The 15,880-nt window shown below is 39.8% G+C and overlaps 2 protein-coding genes across 3 annotated transcripts in view; one reads left to right on the top strand and one right to left on the bottom strand.

Moving 5' to 3' along the window:
- The window catches only part of UXS1 (UDP-glucuronate decarboxylase 1), a 59,335-nt gene that overhangs the window by 18,563 nt on the left and 24,892 nt on the right, over nt 1-15,880 (top strand). The window contains exons 3-5 of one of the 2 annotated variants that reach the window (XM_081947096.1): nt 5,454-5,502; nt 8,358-8,401; nt 12,152-12,212. In XM_081947096.1, coding sequence (XP_081803222.1) covers nt 5,454-5,502; nt 8,358-8,401; nt 12,152-12,212 — 154 coding nt within the window. Of the gene's footprint in view, nt 1-5,450; nt 5,503-8,357; nt 8,402-12,151; nt 12,213-15,880 lie in introns of both variants that reach the window. The other variant, XM_081947095.1, reaches the window with a different exon arrangement.
- The window catches only part of ECRG4 (ECRG4 augurin precursor), a 56,559-nt gene continuing 51,931 nt past the window's right edge, over nt 11,253-15,880 (bottom strand). The window contains exon 4 of the mRNA XM_081947098.1: nt 11,253-11,372. Within this exon, the coding sequence (XP_081803224.1) occupies nt 11,268-11,372 (105 nt within the window). The 3' untranslated portion in view covers nt 11,253-11,267. The remainder of the gene's footprint in view (nt 11,373-15,880) is intronic.

A 15,880-nucleotide genomic window follows, 5' to 3' on the forward strand; every position in this document is an offset into this window, starting at 1 on the left:
ATTGTTTTGGGGTTGCCGGGCGGCTGCTCTATTCCGAGCGGGCTCCCAAAGAGCCGGGCACAGCCTCATGGGCAAATGGCTGTGTTGCGCTGTACGCCCAGAGTGGCCACTGCCAGAAGACTCGGTTTGGAAGCCGCAGAAAAAGCCATGCGGCGGCGGCGGAGGTGTCCTGGCTCTGCAGAGAGAGCTGGGCCAGGCATCGTGATGCTGGGAGGCGCATGATTGAGAGAGGAAGAGCTGCTCGCGTAACCACCCTCTCCAGCCGTACAGAGCACCTTTCACTGGCATTTTGAAGGTGCCAAGCCGCGGGAGCCGGGCGGTGCCGAACAGGCACTCACACAGCTTGGCGATACCCCTAGGTCAGTGAATGGCGCTGTGCCCGGCTGGAAAGGGGGTTTGCCAGGTGGCTGTTCGTGAGCGTGGTCGCTTCATGGCTTCTGTGTTGTGACAGCGCAACACAGCCATTTACCCATGAGACTGTGCCCGGCTTTTTGGGAACCTGCTCGCAAGAGAGCAGCCGCCCGGGAATCCCCTTCTTCAGCTGGACACAGAGCAACTCACCAACCTAGTGGTATCCTGAAGGCGCCAAGCAACGTGATCACCTTCGCCTCCCCTCCGGTTCCCAAGGCTTGGCACCTTCGGGATACCGCTAGGTCGGTGAGCGTTGCTCTGCCTGGCCAGAGGGGGTGGGTTTCCAGGTGCTTATTTTTTGGGGGGCTTTAGTTTCAGGACATGTTGTATTTTTGGGGAAACACGGTATGATTCATTTCTATGATGGGAAAGGTCACCTTTGATCACAAATTTGTGGATGAACTGAATACATGCATTAATTTACCCCTTTACGGGGCTGAACATTTCCATAAAGTACAGGATCTGGTAGTTCACATTTAAAGCAGGGAAAATGTTCCATCTAGAATTTCACACTTGAAGCAGGGAAAATATTCTATCGAGAATTATTTTGCTGGTCACATACCACATTTGTTTAATCTGAGAGATGTTGGTCTTTCAGAAAAAGAACAGTGGAGAATAAAAATGGAACAGAAAAACTTATTAATTGGTCCCACCAAAATAAGTATACTTGCTTCTTTTATTCATCTTTCTTTTCCAATTTTCCAGCTATTAATTCCTCATATTTTTATCAACCTTCTTATCTGTTTCATTGCCCCAAACCATTACTATATTCTACCTTCTGCTGAAAAAGATAAAATCAAGCTATTGTATATACAAGGATATTCATTAAGCATCTGCAAATCCTTAAAACAGCTAATCTTTTTCAGGGTTTTATAGCTATTCCTACAATGCATTCTGAGGGAAAAAAGCATTTGCTTTGGAATTTAAAGCATGGCACAACACTGTGGGAGATCATACATTGCCCAGTATTAAGCATAAGATAAAAAATTATTTTAGGAAATAGCTCCTAGTTTGAGGGTTTTAAACGATATACAGGTTATAGGATTTCTTTGACACGGTCCCCTTTATATCCTTCCGGGTCCATTCCATATAGCTTGCACAGTATTCCAGCATTATCCTGTTGGTTAACTCCTTTTCAATATATTTCAATTGTTGTTGTTAGTTGTGAAGTCGTGTCCGACCCATCATGACGCATGGACAACGTTCCTCCAGGCCTTCCTGTCCTCTACCATCCTCTGGAGTCCATTTAAGCTCACGCCTACTGCTTCGGTGATTCCATCCAGCCACTTCATTCTGTCATCCCCTTCTTCTTTTGCCTTCAATCTTTCCCAGCATTAGGCTCTTCTCCTGTGAGTCTTTCCTTCTCATTAGGTGGCCAAAGTATTTTGAGTTTCATTTTCAGGATCTGGCCTTCTAAAGAGCAGTCAGGGTTGATCTTCTCTAGGATTGACCGGTTTGATCGCCTTGCAGTTCAAGGGACTCGCAGGAGTCTTCTCCAGCACCATAGTTCAAAGGCCTTAATTCTTTGGCCCTCAGCCTTTCTTATGGTCCAACTTTCACAGCCATATATTGCAACTGAGAAAACCATATTTTTTAGCACTTGTTTTATCTGCCTATCTTGTACCTTGTTGAGAGGATTTTGCCTACAAATATTCAAATCACGCCATTTATCTGAGTCAGTCCTCACTGTGAAATACATTTCAGAGCAAATATTTTGTAAGAAGATTTTTTAAGCGTTCCCACACAAAAGAAAAGTATGAAAAGGCCATTAGAGAGAAAGAATAAATCAAATTATCTTCCAGACCCTAGTGTTTCTCAATGTAAAATTCTGGAATTCTCCTTAAGTATATTTGAAAGTAGGTTCGGTTGAAAAGCGGTGACAAACCAAAAGGTATTTAGTGAACGTTGTGACATTGTGTACTTTATTATGGGAAGTCTACTTCAGATTTAGTAGTCGAACCCTGAAATTAGCCTTTTTATGTGGCAGGGTTCCTCTCATGAGTTGGTGGTATGTCTCAATTGCCCCCAAATGTAGGGTATGGGGCAAATAAAAATGTAAATGAAATAAAAAATAAATAAAAATGACTCATGATTGAACATATCTCCCAAGATTTAAAAAAAAATATTTTCCAAAGTATAAGTATTTTATACTTTTTAAAAATAGTATTTCTTCCCCTATTTTTGGAATTCAGTAGACCCCATCAAGGAATTCTGCATTGGTGCACCAATCCAACCCCTTTTCTGTCCATTACAGAGAATGGCGATGGTAGTTCATTTCATCAAAATCTGAAGGAAATAGATTTCTTGCCTTAATGTTCCAGGTGAAGCATTTCTAAATGTTGATCTTAAGACTTGCCTTTTCTGGCTGTTAGCTTTTGTCTTTATTTATTTTCACAAGAGGTCAAAAGACTGCATAAGCTGCCAGGAACACTACATAATGAACAGCTATGTTTAGTACTGACTCTGACAATGCTATAAACATTTTTTTTTTAAATGCTCAATGGATAATTTTCTGGAAAGGCAACTTTTAACTCCCAGTACTTTCTTATTTTTAAATTATTTGGCAGTCTTGTCTAAATCCTGTTGGGCAAAAATTGCGTGTTTGATTTGTAACAGTGTTGACAAAACCTTTTTCAGGGGAGGTTTTGTGATCTTATACCTCAAAGGAAAAACAGCTTCATTTGACTTGCAGGACCCCTTGCATAGGTGAAGGATCCTAAACATGCCTTTAATTCTGTTAGGATAGTGATGGCTAAACGTTTTGGTGTCGTGTGCATGTGTACATGTGTGCAACCCAAAAAATGCAAATGCTCCCCGCGCATGTGCCCGATCCCCCTCTCACTCACTTTTCGCTTCCAGATTGGTGCAGGAGGCCTTCCAGGCCCAAAATGGGGTGCAGAGGGCACACGCATGTGCGCGAACCCCCAAAATGCAATGTAAGCACCTCTCCCACCCCGCTCAGGCACCCTGCTGGAGCTGGGCTGGGGCAATGGCTGGTGTGCCCGCAGAGAGGGCTCTGCATGCCACCTGTGGCATGCTTGCCATAGGTTCACCATCATTAGGACAATTAGAAACTAACTAATGCCATTTGGAATGTTGAAATGCGATACTCTGAGGTGTTACAATGACCACATATAGCTTTTGAGGTGTTACCTTTCTATTTGCAGAATTCCATTTACGTAAACAATTTTAAAGAAAGGTACTTGAACTTTATTGTCATTAAGCCAATTAATTGCACAGGATAATCTTTAGAATCTGAGCAGGAAACAGCTTCTATAAAAGCGTTCATCCCAAAATTTGAAAATTTGTTTCATGATATTGTCTTCTCTGTGCATTTCAATCGTTTTCCTATTCACAGGATGGCAAGGCAGAAAATCATGATTTTAGCAATAGCTGCTGCTGAAGGAGAGACTTTGATTTTGAAAAGAGCATATAAAGAAGCTCTTTGAATAATATCTGACAGACTTATCAAAGGGCATAATAGCTATTTCATAAGCAGTCTTCCAAAGCATACCCCTGACTTTTTGGGGATACAGACAAAATGTATAATTGACTCTTAATAAATTAATGAATACTGTAAATACCTCTCACATTATTGCTTCTTAATTAAACTTTATTCTGTTCTTTCTCCAGTTAGCTCAGGGAATGATAAATATCCTTAATTTATCCTCACAGCAGTCCTATGAAAACGTCTAGGTCAGGGGTGTCAAACTCGATTTCATTGAAGGTTGCGTCAGGGTTGTGTTTGACCTTGGGGGGGGGCATGGCCAGGGTGGCGTGGCCAGCTCGACCTCACTAATGTTGGAGGTACCTGTGATGGCCCAAGCACTCTGCCAGAGGAAACAAAGCTTGTGGGGGTTGAAAACGGAGCTCGGGAGGGCCACATGCTCCATTTTCACTGGCAGAAACACCATGGGCCAGTCGTTCATTGTTTCTGAGGTGGCCCTGCGGGCCAGATCTAAGCACCCCACACGCCAGATGCAACCTGTGGGCCTTGAGTTTGACACCGCTGTTCTAGGTTATGGAAGAACCTTTCTCTCTTCCCTAACTGAGGTTCGCGCTACCTGAACCATGGTCTCCCCTCTTGGTGCAATGTTTTCTCTGCTAGTCACATTAGCTCTCAGACTGAGCTCTGAGAATGTGAAGAAAGAAGTATTATCCTACTCCTGAAACTGTCAGTCTCTATGAATCTTCCACACTCTTGATATCACAGTGTTTAAGTTGACTATATGCTTAATTCTTTCTGATTTCTGGGAATTTGAGTACCGATTCATACAGACCCTACATTCTCACTAAAGCAGAGTTGACTTTGTTATAGCACAGGATGTTGCTTGCAACCTGGATATATATAAAACCAACAAAAACAGATATTCCTAACTTTCCTTGGGGATACCTGTTGCCCCTTCAGATTTAAATAAAATTGAAAATCTTCAAACTGGCTTAAATTTAACATGTTCACTAGCTTTTGATTTACCTGACATTTTAAGCTATTTTTAATTTCTTATACCCAACACATTGTGTAAAATCGAGCAGTGAATCCAATGAGTAACTTAAGGTTTGAGCCTTGGTTTCAAATTCGCATCCCTGTTCCTCTCAATTTATTTTTAGGGGCCAGATTAGGTGTTGAGTCAATCTTGAGTAGTCCCTGCAGTTTTCTTGGCAAGATTTCAGAACTGCCATGGAAATAGCCTTGCGTTACCAAAGGAAAGGCACAAAAAATAAATATTTGCTGACCTCTTTATCAGCATTCAGGCACACTGTTAATATCTTCCATTAGCACTTCTGATTCATCTATTTATTCTTTTCCCACCCATTCACCTGCAAGAAGAAAATTAGAAATTATGGTGACATTTTATTTATGCCTGAACACAGACAATCTGTGGTCATTGTTATTTGGTATGGTAACAGGTAGTTTCTTTTTCAAAGAAGATCAGAACAAAAATCTTAACATAAATTCATTACTTTATAATGTTTTATAACATGAATATGTGGCTTGTCATGTTTAAAATGTTTCTTTCTTTCTTTGGCTCCCTATCCAGCAGGTTTATCCAGGATAATGGGGATCAAAAAGTAGAAAATAAAATTGAAGAGGTCAGTAGACTATATTCTCTCTTTTTTTCTTCCCCTACTCCCTTTTATATTTTGCTTTGCATTAATAAATCAATTATCAACTTTATTCTCTTAATACTTCCTCTTGAATTGAAGTTTCCTTTATTTTCCTTGGCCTGGAATTGGTTAAAAAAAAAGATCAAGATGACTACAACGGTTCAAAGTGACACACAAAGAAATATTGAAACTGTTGCAGCTGACATCTTGGTATTTGTTTTTTAACCACATCCTTCTGTTTGAAAACTTACAGAAATTCTCAGCTTCACCCCTGCAGACTGTTTTGTCAAGCTTCTTGTGTTGGTTGGGGTTAAGGGAGGATACTCGTGTGCTTGTTTTAATAATGTCCCCATATGGCTACTAACATGTACATCAATTCTTAAAAATGTAATGTACATTCTGTTTCCCCGAAAATATGACCTATCCCTAAAATAAGCCCTAGCATGTTTTATTTGTGTACCTAATATACACCCTACCCCCAAAATAACTGCCCGGCTGCCTATTCCATCTGATTGCTCGTAGTACCGTTGGGGGGGGAGGGTTTGGAGCTACCCCATGCGTCCCGCACCAGCTTATCTCAGGGCCCCACAGCCAGGCCATCCACAGCCCAACACTTCATGGCGGCAGGACTGATAACCATGTGCAGCAGGAGCCTATATGGCTGCTGTCCCATTTCTTCTGTGTGCTCATGGCCGCAATGAAGAGGAGGCCGAGTAGTGTGCTGGTGCTGCGGCCACAAGGCAAGGCAGGTGTCAGGGCATGGATGGCCTGGCTGCAAGGACCCTGAGGTAAGCCAAATGTGGGATGCATGGGACAGCTCCACTCTGCTCACCTCGTGGCCATGGCATCGGTGTGTCACTCAGCCTCCTGCTCTGTTGCAATCATGAGCAAGCAGAAGAAGTAGGTTGTCAGCTATGCGGTGTCATCCTGGACGAGGCTGCTGGAGCCACCAGCACTAGGTGAGGAAGGTGTTTGGGCATGGGTGGCCTGGCTGCGGGGGCCCTGAGGTAAGCCGATGTGGGGTTCATAGGGCAGCTCCATCCTTGATGCGCTGTGCAGCCTCCTGCCCCGCCATGAGCAAACAAAAGTGGGCCTCCGGTACATGGGGGGGGGGAATAAGACATGGCTGAAAATAACACCTAGTGCTTAATTTGTTCCCCCCCCCCCAAAATAATACCAGGTGTTATTTATATAATATAATATATAATAATACCAGGCAAAATATGGGTGTATATATAATATCAGGCAAAACATGGGTGTAGATATATATATATATCTGCAATGTAATAGGTCATTTTGATTTTATATTAATGTTTTATCCTTGATATTTTTAATTTTAAAGGGACTTTTCTGTTGCTAAAATGCAAGTGGATTAGATCATAACTTCAATAACTTTGATAAAATCAGTGGGGTTTATTTTCATCTTCAATAACTTAAATCTTAAAATATTTCATCAACATGTTCAAAATATAGCTAAGTTTAGAACCATGCCAATATTTTCAAAGGTTTGCATGTGTGTGTGTGTGTGTAACATAATAACAGTACATGGATGTGAACAATAGAATATGTTTGTATATTATAAATAAGTAATTACTGTTAATATAATATTAACATAGCTTGCAAAAACCCATTCTGAATGTGTGACTGAAACATGAATAAATTCTAGACATTTTCTCTAGAATTATATTCATGGTCACTAAATATAATTCTGAATATAATACATTCAGAATATTTATGATATACATAGTCTAATAATTAAAATAATTTTTAAAAATTAAAAAATAGTCTAATAATAAAAATAATTTAAATTAAATGAGGTCCTTGGTTAACTTCCGGTGAACTCTACAGTTCTCCTTACAGTGTTGAAGGACTCTTTGGAAAACCTTTGGGATGTAGAGGGCAAAAAAATCCCACCCAGAGTCCACTTAGGATAATGTTGACTGTATCTGAAGTGCATTGTGGGAGTCAGTTTTGGGAGATTTGGGTTTTTTGAAACATGGTTTGATAGAACTTAACATTGCAATTATAGAAGGTAGCAAAAAAAATGTGGCAGAAGGGAGTGTCAAAGAAGAAGGCATCCACACTGACCTTGAAGGACAGGACTGAAGACAGGTGCCATGAGGGCAGTGGTGGTGCCTGCTCGGAGCACCAGGTACCGTTCCAGTACAGTGCTCCGGAGGGCCGACCCGCCCACCCTCCTTACCTGTATTTGAGCCGATCGGGGTTTTTGCGCACAGAGTGTACGATACCTGCGAGACGCTCTGCCGAACAGCTGGAGCGTCGCAGGCGGTAAGTACACATGCGCGCTGCGCTCATGGACGGCCAGCCCAGTTGCAGCGTACTGGTTGCAACGGGATCTGGAACCCACCACTGCATTAGGCTTGCAGTTCTCCATGATGAATGGAAGAGTATTTAAAGAAAGCAGGCAGGGTAACCAATGGTCAGTTTATTTTATTTAGTTATTTATTAAATTTATATGCCACCAATCTCTACTGAAAGCAACTCTGGGAGGCTATTTATTTATTTAGTGACTTGATTATTCCAGATGAAGCTCAGGAAAGTAGCAATTGGATGTTTTCTATGCTGGTCTATGATCATAATAAAGATCTGATTTGCTGTTTTGGTGGGGGGGGGGGGGCTTTGGATTATGTCCTTTATTGCCACCATCGCTTTTGCCCTTGGAAATTGGAGAGATTCTTATGAAGAGATTGGCATGTCATGATCTGTCCCATGACATTCCAAAAATATTTAAAGTGGCTTATAATGTGTCTATTCTCTACAAATTGTCATTTTAAATGGAAAATATATTTATATAAGATTAACTTTTAATTTTCTTTTAGGTTATTGCACCTCTAAGGGAAAAGATCCGAGAATTAGAGAAAAGGTATGCTTGAATTGTCCTTTCAATAGATCACCGTTTGTTTTATTTTAAGTTAAGGCAAGGAGCTTATGTCAGAATATTTGGTCAAGAGTGCCATCTTGCTGTACTGAAAGAAAGTCTGTATGTAATAAATGCTACTGTCTCTAATGGTAGTATTAAGTACACATAGTCCTCAGTTAATGGCTGTCTCATTTAGCAACTAATTTAGCATTATTCAAACTTGGAGACAGTGCTGAAAAAGTAGCTTACATGACCAGTATTTAAACTTACAGCAGTCACAACTTCCCTCTGGTCATGTGATCACAATACAGGCACTTGGCAACCAGCAAGCATTTACCGCCATCACAGTGCCCCGTGGGCATGTGATTGCCATTTTTGTACTTCACAGCTGGCTTGCAATAAACAAAGTCAATGGGAAAGCTGGCAGGAAGTTACAAGTCACAATCACATAACCTCACACTTAACAATGGCGGGGATTCACTTAACCCCAGCAAAACTGATATACGTTGGGCATAGTTATGTGACTTTCAGTGATGTTCTAGATAGGAATGTATCTTAGCAGTAGAAAGTACTGTGTTTCCCCTAAAATAAGACCCACCCTGAAAAGAAGCCTTATCATGTTTTTCATTCATGCGCTCAAATTAAGCCCTACCCCTCAAAATTAGCCTTAATTAAGATCCCACCCATCCCTGGGTGCAGGGTTTTTTGGGGTGAGATAAAAAATTAAGCTAGGGTGCAGCTGCCCTACTTACCAGGCCTTGCACACCCCAACACTTGCCTCGCCTTCTTCTGCCGCCCCTTCTTCTGTGGCTGCTTCTTTGGCAGCCCACTTCTGCAGCCGCTTGCCACCATTCACACTCCGCGCCCCGGCCTCTTTCGCCATCAGAGCCTTCTGGAAAGCCCTCTGCAGCTGAGACTCTGTCCTCTGCAGCAGACTCTGTTATTGGATAGAGAGGGCTTTTTGGAAGGCCTCTGAAGGTGAAATGGAAGCCAGTGGGCGCCGTATGCGTCAGTCCAGAGCCCGTTTCTCAGCTGCAGAAGGTTTTCCAGAAGGCTCTTGATGGCGAAACAGAGGCTGGGGCCAACATGTGTGAGCGGCGGCAAGCAGCCATAGAAGAAGTGGGCCAGTAGTGGGCTCCTACTGAGCAGGGCCACCACTGTGAGGTGAGTCAATAAATAGACCCCCCTGAAAAGAAGCCCTAGCCGTTTTTGGGTCAAAAGAAAATAAGACACGGTCTTATTTTCAGATAAACACAGGTAGTAGCAACCTATCATTGGTGATTTATCAAACTATTCACATAACCATGTAGACGTTTATTTTAAAATTCTGCTGTGTTCAGTGGGATTTACTCCTCAAGTAAGTGTAAATAGATTTGCAGCCTAAAATAAAAGATTCTCTTCTGAAAGAAGAATTTAGAGTTAAATATGACAGCATAACAAAGCGAAGAGGAGGAAGGTAGAACTAAATTGTTTCTTCCTTTAATTGTCTCCTGGAAATGTCAGGACAACATGTTTTACAAATATATTAATATTTGGTGTTTGTTTTGAAAATAAATTCAAGGATTTTGCATACAGTAAACTTCAGCAATAAATATCGATTGACCATATCTGGCATCTTGCCTCAAATGTCTGGAAATTTTTGACACTATAATAACATGCAGTATATTTTATTCTAAATTCCACTGATTAGGTATTTTCTTATAGGGTATCTATTCCAAATTGAATGCTGAAATATAAATGAGGAAGCTTCGATATTATATTCCAAATATTTTTAAAAACAACTTAGATCTAGAAATGTTTTTGCTGGATTGAAAACAAATCATTGCAGTTATTTTAATTCTGAAGTTAATATGGGAATCACAATTTAAGTATTACTGTAAATTAAATATTACAACTATCAACATGTTTTGGATGCTGCATGTTTGTATTTAGGACAACATGTAGAAACATGTATTACTGTAAACTGCTAGTGCAGTTTTGCAACAAACCAGCATTTCTTTCTTTTTATCCACTAAGAAAGACAGAAGCTGCAAATGAAAAATGCATTGTAAACAAGTATTACCTAACAATTCAAGCAATGATTATCAAATGTATTATATAAGATAGATGTTGCAGAATTCTAAAAATCATCTCCTATTTTGAAAAAAATCAACTTGATATCTCAGGAAGTATTTAGTAGGCAGAGTTGCAGAGGGTTATTTCAGATCTGAATATGAAGTTCTCTCCATTTCAAAGTTAATGCATGACATTGTGCTGGTAATTTTTATCCATGCTGGAATCAATAATGTCTATTAGTGTAATTGGATAGAAAATCTCTCTGCTCCAGTCTTAAAATCATCCAGATATAATATTCTCTACACCTTCTTAGAGAGAAGCCTTCTAAATTGTACCTAATTATAGTGCTTCTTTCTGAAAATGGGATTTCTAAATAGTCCCTATAGTGAGTGAATTATAAATACGGAATAAATCAAATGTAAGATAATGAATTTACTCAGAAGCGCTGTTGCTAATGATGTTCTAGTCTAGCCTATCAGAATATTTATTCAGAATATCACCTGTGTTCTTTTTTTCCAAGTATGACTATTGAGCTGTAGAGCTAATATAAATATTTTCCCCAGTAGGCTGATAAATGACTCTCCATATGTACTATAAATGCATTATCTTATTCTTCTATACTCTACAACAAAGCAATTTTGATTTTTGGTGTCTCTGTTAGTGTCCCTACGTTGTTTATGCACAAGGCAAGTGTGCTAGTTTAGTACATTTCAGTGTCTTGAGATTGGCTGTGGATGACGGAAATATATACAAACCTGTGAATAAATTTCAGAACACAATCTGAGCATGTTGTTGAGATCCAGATTTGGTCAATTCATACATTGGCAGAGACCTCTGGGGCATCTTCCCATGCTACTTCAACAATGTCTGGATGGCAGAAGTATGGGTGGAAGGATAGGACCAGGCTTCGTTTCCATCTCTACAATGGAACAAGTCAAGGAATTAATATTAATGAACAGTTCAATCAGAGGTATCCATTGCAAAGAAGTCCTGTTTGATTCTAAGAATCTGTTGTTTTAAAACAGATCTTCTGATATAGAACAATATTAGGTTGGAGTGGCTTTGTTGTTGTTAGTTGCGAAGTTATATCCGACCCATCGCGACCCCATGGACAATGTTCCTCCAGGCCTTCCTGTCCTCTACCATCCCCCGGAGTCCTTTTAAGCTCACTTCTACTGCTTCAGTGACTCCATCCAGCCACCTGTCGCCCCCTTCTGTTGCCCTCAATCTTTCCCAGCATTAGGGTTGGCCTAGAAATCTCTTAAATCAACTAAGTAAACACTGGCAGGATGTGGGAAGAGAATCACCAACTCTGCCAAACAACCAAATAAGTATTAACTCTTTTTTCTTCTCTTGTGAAATGCCACAATTATTTAGAGACGGATTTCAGATATTGTTGCGAATATTTGTCAGGTTTTTTGTCAGTTTTACTGTACATACTTTCAGTGATATTTTGAACCATTAAATGTTAGAAACACTTTTGGGGATTATTAACCACAGTTCTTCCTATTAAACACTTTATTAATAATTCTGAAATAAAAGATTTCATAATTCAGATTTTGTTTTAAAAAATCTATGAAGGACGGGAAGAAAAGTAAGTGCTTTGGTTGAGAAAAACTAATATTTAACGAACATTATAATGCTTACAACCTTTACTGATGTGTTGTTTTAATGTTTCTCTTTTGAAATGCTTCATAGTTTTACTCAGAAGTACCCGCCAGTGAAGTTCCTATCTGAAAAGGACCGTAAAAGAATTTTGGTAAGTTCAGCCCTTCTTAGAGGCTAATCAATTATTCTCTGTTTTTCAAATAAAATTAATGAAAGCAAAGCTGGAAGTGGGTCCAAACTGAAAAGGAAATACCTTACTTTGTGAAAAATTGTACAGGGATCCAAGTCAACCTTTGGCTGAGCCTACACAAGCTTGCATGTCTGTGGCAGTTTGGTGGCGCAACTATTTATTTTTGTTTTGGTTCCTTTGTTGAGCATCCTACAGGCTGCCCCACAGACCCCAGTTATGTTTCCAATCAAATGCAAGCTACCATATTTTTCGGAGTATAAGATGCATGTTTTTCCCCCAAAAAAGAGGATGAATATTTGGGTGCATCTTATACACCAAAGGTAGCCCCACCCACTCCCACCAGAGGCCAAAAACGCAAGGCATGGAAGCAGCAATGGTCTGTGGCAATCCCTGCAGCCTGGAACAACTGATAGGGGGTATTCTGCGATTCACCCCCAATCAGCTGTGGTGAATCAGGCTGCAATAAGTGCTAAAGCTGACCTGGCTGGTCAGAGTTTGCAGCAGCAATCACCTTTAGAAAGCACACCCAGGTAACTGATTCAGCAGAATTAATAATAATAATAATAATAATAATAATAATAATAATAATAATAATAATAATAATAATAATAATAATAATAATAATAATAATAATAAAAAATAATAATAAATAATAAATAATAATAATTAATACAATCAAGGCCATAAATACCTGGGCAATACCAGTTATAAGATACACAGCTGGTATAGTTAACTGGACACAAACTGATTTGGACATTTTGGACCGAAAAACCAGGAAACTAATGACAATGCACTACAGCTTACATCCACGTGGTGACACTGATAGACTATACCTGCCTCGAAAATCAGGTGGCAGAGGATTATTACAAGTGAAGCAAATAGTTGAAGAAGAAAAACATGCACTGGCTGATTATTTAAAAGAAAGTCAAGAACATCTATTAATCGAAGTAAAGAACAAAAATCTACTGAAGGCCCAACAGACGAAACAAGAATACAAAAAAGATGTGATAAAATTAAGAATGGAGAGTTGGCAGAACAAAGCATTGCATGGCCAATTTCTGGAAAAAATAAAAGATGAAGTGGACAGTAAAAAAACTTGGTTATGGTTAACAGCAGGTACATTAAAGAAAGAAACAGAGTCACTAATCCTGGCTGCGCAAGAACAAGCTATCCGAACAAATGCAATTAAGGCCAAAATCGAAAAATCCTCTGATGATGCCAAATGCAGACTCTGCAAAGAAGTTGATGAAACTGTTGACCACATACTCAGCTGCTGTAAAAAAATCGCGCAGACTGACTATAAAATGCGGCACAATTCAGTGGCACAAATGATCCACTGGAATTTGTGCAAAAATTATAATATTAAAACAGCAGCAAACTGGTGGGAACATAAGCCTGAAAAAGTCGTCGAGAGTCAGATGGTCAAGATCTTGTGGGATTTTCGCATACAAACGGATAAAATACTGGCGCATAATACACCAGACATCACACGGGTTGAGAAAAATAAGGTTACAATCATAGACATCGCAATACCAGGTGATAGCAGGGTCGCCGAGAAGGAATATGAAAAAATTGCGAAATACCAGGACTTAAAAATCGAAATCCAACGATTATGGCACAAACCAGCAGTGGTAATTCCAGTGGTAATCGGCACACTGGGTGCTATTCCAAAAGCACTGGAATTACATTTAAAACAGTTAAAAATTGACAAAATCACCATCAGTCAAATGCAAAAGGCTGCACTGCTTGGATCTGCACACATATTACGAAAATACGTTACGACGTCCTAGGCCCCTGGGTGGGGCCCGACTAGTAATTAATGCCAAATCCGGCGAAACAACTGGCTGCTGTGATACACTTCTGTTGATGCAATAATAATAATAATAATAATAATAATAATAATAATAATAATAATAATAATAATAATAATATACCAAAAGCAGATTTTCCAAGGTAGCAGTAAATACAAGCAAAATACAAGCAGTTTCACTTTCAGTTATCGGCTAAGCTAGGCTCCTTCCTGTCTCCTTGTTGCTCACACAGCAAATACTGTTTCAGAATCCAAATAGCCCTCATTGTCTGACTTAGTTACTATGCCTATTCATTGGCTGTCAAAGTTGTGAACTTTCACACACTTACATGAAGCTAGCCAGCTGAATACCATGGATCCTGGTAGGCAGAGGCAGAATTTTTTTCTTCTCATTTTCCTCCCCAAAAACTAAGGTGCATCTTATACTCCGGAGCGTCTTATAATCCAAAAAATATGGTAACTAATTGCTTCCATGTTTTCTAGGGTTTACCCAGTTCAGAGAAGAAACAATATATGGAGATTAATCATGAATTCATATTGTCAAAAGGGGGAATTGATTGAGCAATACTTAGGTTGATATTCCATGCATTTACCGTATTTTTCGGAGTATAAGATGCACTGGAGTATAAGACCCACCAGAGTATATGACGCACCAAGATTTTGAAGAGGCAAATTTTAAAAAAAGTTTTTGCACTCTGCAGACCTCCCAAAAACGGTCTGTTTTTTGCGAAGGGCATGCATAGCTTTTAGGCAGCTTATAGAGTGTTCCTGGCGTCTGGGGGAGGGAAATTGAGCAAAAAACAGCCTGTCTTTTCGTTCATTTCTGCCCTGTCTAGTCCCCAGGAGCACTCTGGAAGCCGCCCAAAGGCTCTGCATGGGCGTTTTGGTAAAGGGAGCAGGGTTTCAGGAGGCAAAAAATGCTGTATTCAGTGTATAAGACACATCCAGATTTTCAACCTCTCTTTTGAGGGAAAAAGGTGCATCTTATACTCCGAAAAATACGTAAAGAACCTCTTAGAAGCTATTCTTCGTAATCTTAAACTAGAAAGCGATCATAAATAAAAATCCCATAAAGGATTAGTCATAAGACATGTGCATTTCTGTATTAAAATGAAGAAAACAGGCCTGAACTTGGTATTTGGAAAAGTGATACTTTTAATTTCATTGAGTCTCTCAATCAATAATGCAATGTGATTATATTCATTGGAGCAATGCCTCATGTGATGCATCTAATGAGATCCTTTTATATTCTGGAACAGTAGCTTTTCAAATTACTGGTGAACCATATAAGAGCAACTCCAGATGCATTCCAGCATATTTTTAATGTGTCCACTAACACAGTTGTTTAAAAAAAATCAGACAATATTATTTATGTTAGCTAAAAAGCAAGCTATACAGAGATAATACGTGATTACCATCAAGCCTTTCTGGAAACATTTCTAGTATTTTCTTTTTCCATGGAAAATATTAACCTCATATCTGTGACTGTTGCAATCGCTTTACATCCCTCATGGTTTTTTGCATTAAATAATTTTCATCCTAAATTTAACAGGAGCTCTAGCTAAGCACTCTTTAAACCTATATCAAAATGTAATGTGGCCCCTAATCAACAAAACCTTTACCTTGTTTCACTCCTTGCTGCTTAGTAACCCCTCTCGGCCTCTTTCCACACTACTGGCTGAAATGCTTTCAGTCCTTCAGGATCCCCTGTGGGCAGGCCTCAGTATGTTCCAAAGCTAACCAAGCTGGTACCTTTTCAGTATCTTCCAGAACGGCAACTTCAGTGCCAATCAAATTAGTGACTTGTTCTAGAAACCTT

Source organism: Natrix helvetica (assembly GCF_964273705.1).
Source record: "Natrix helvetica genome assembly, chromosome: 3".
In the NCBI taxonomy this organism is placed as follows: Eukaryota; Metazoa; Chordata; class Lepidosauria; order Squamata; family Natricidae; genus Natrix; species Natrix helvetica.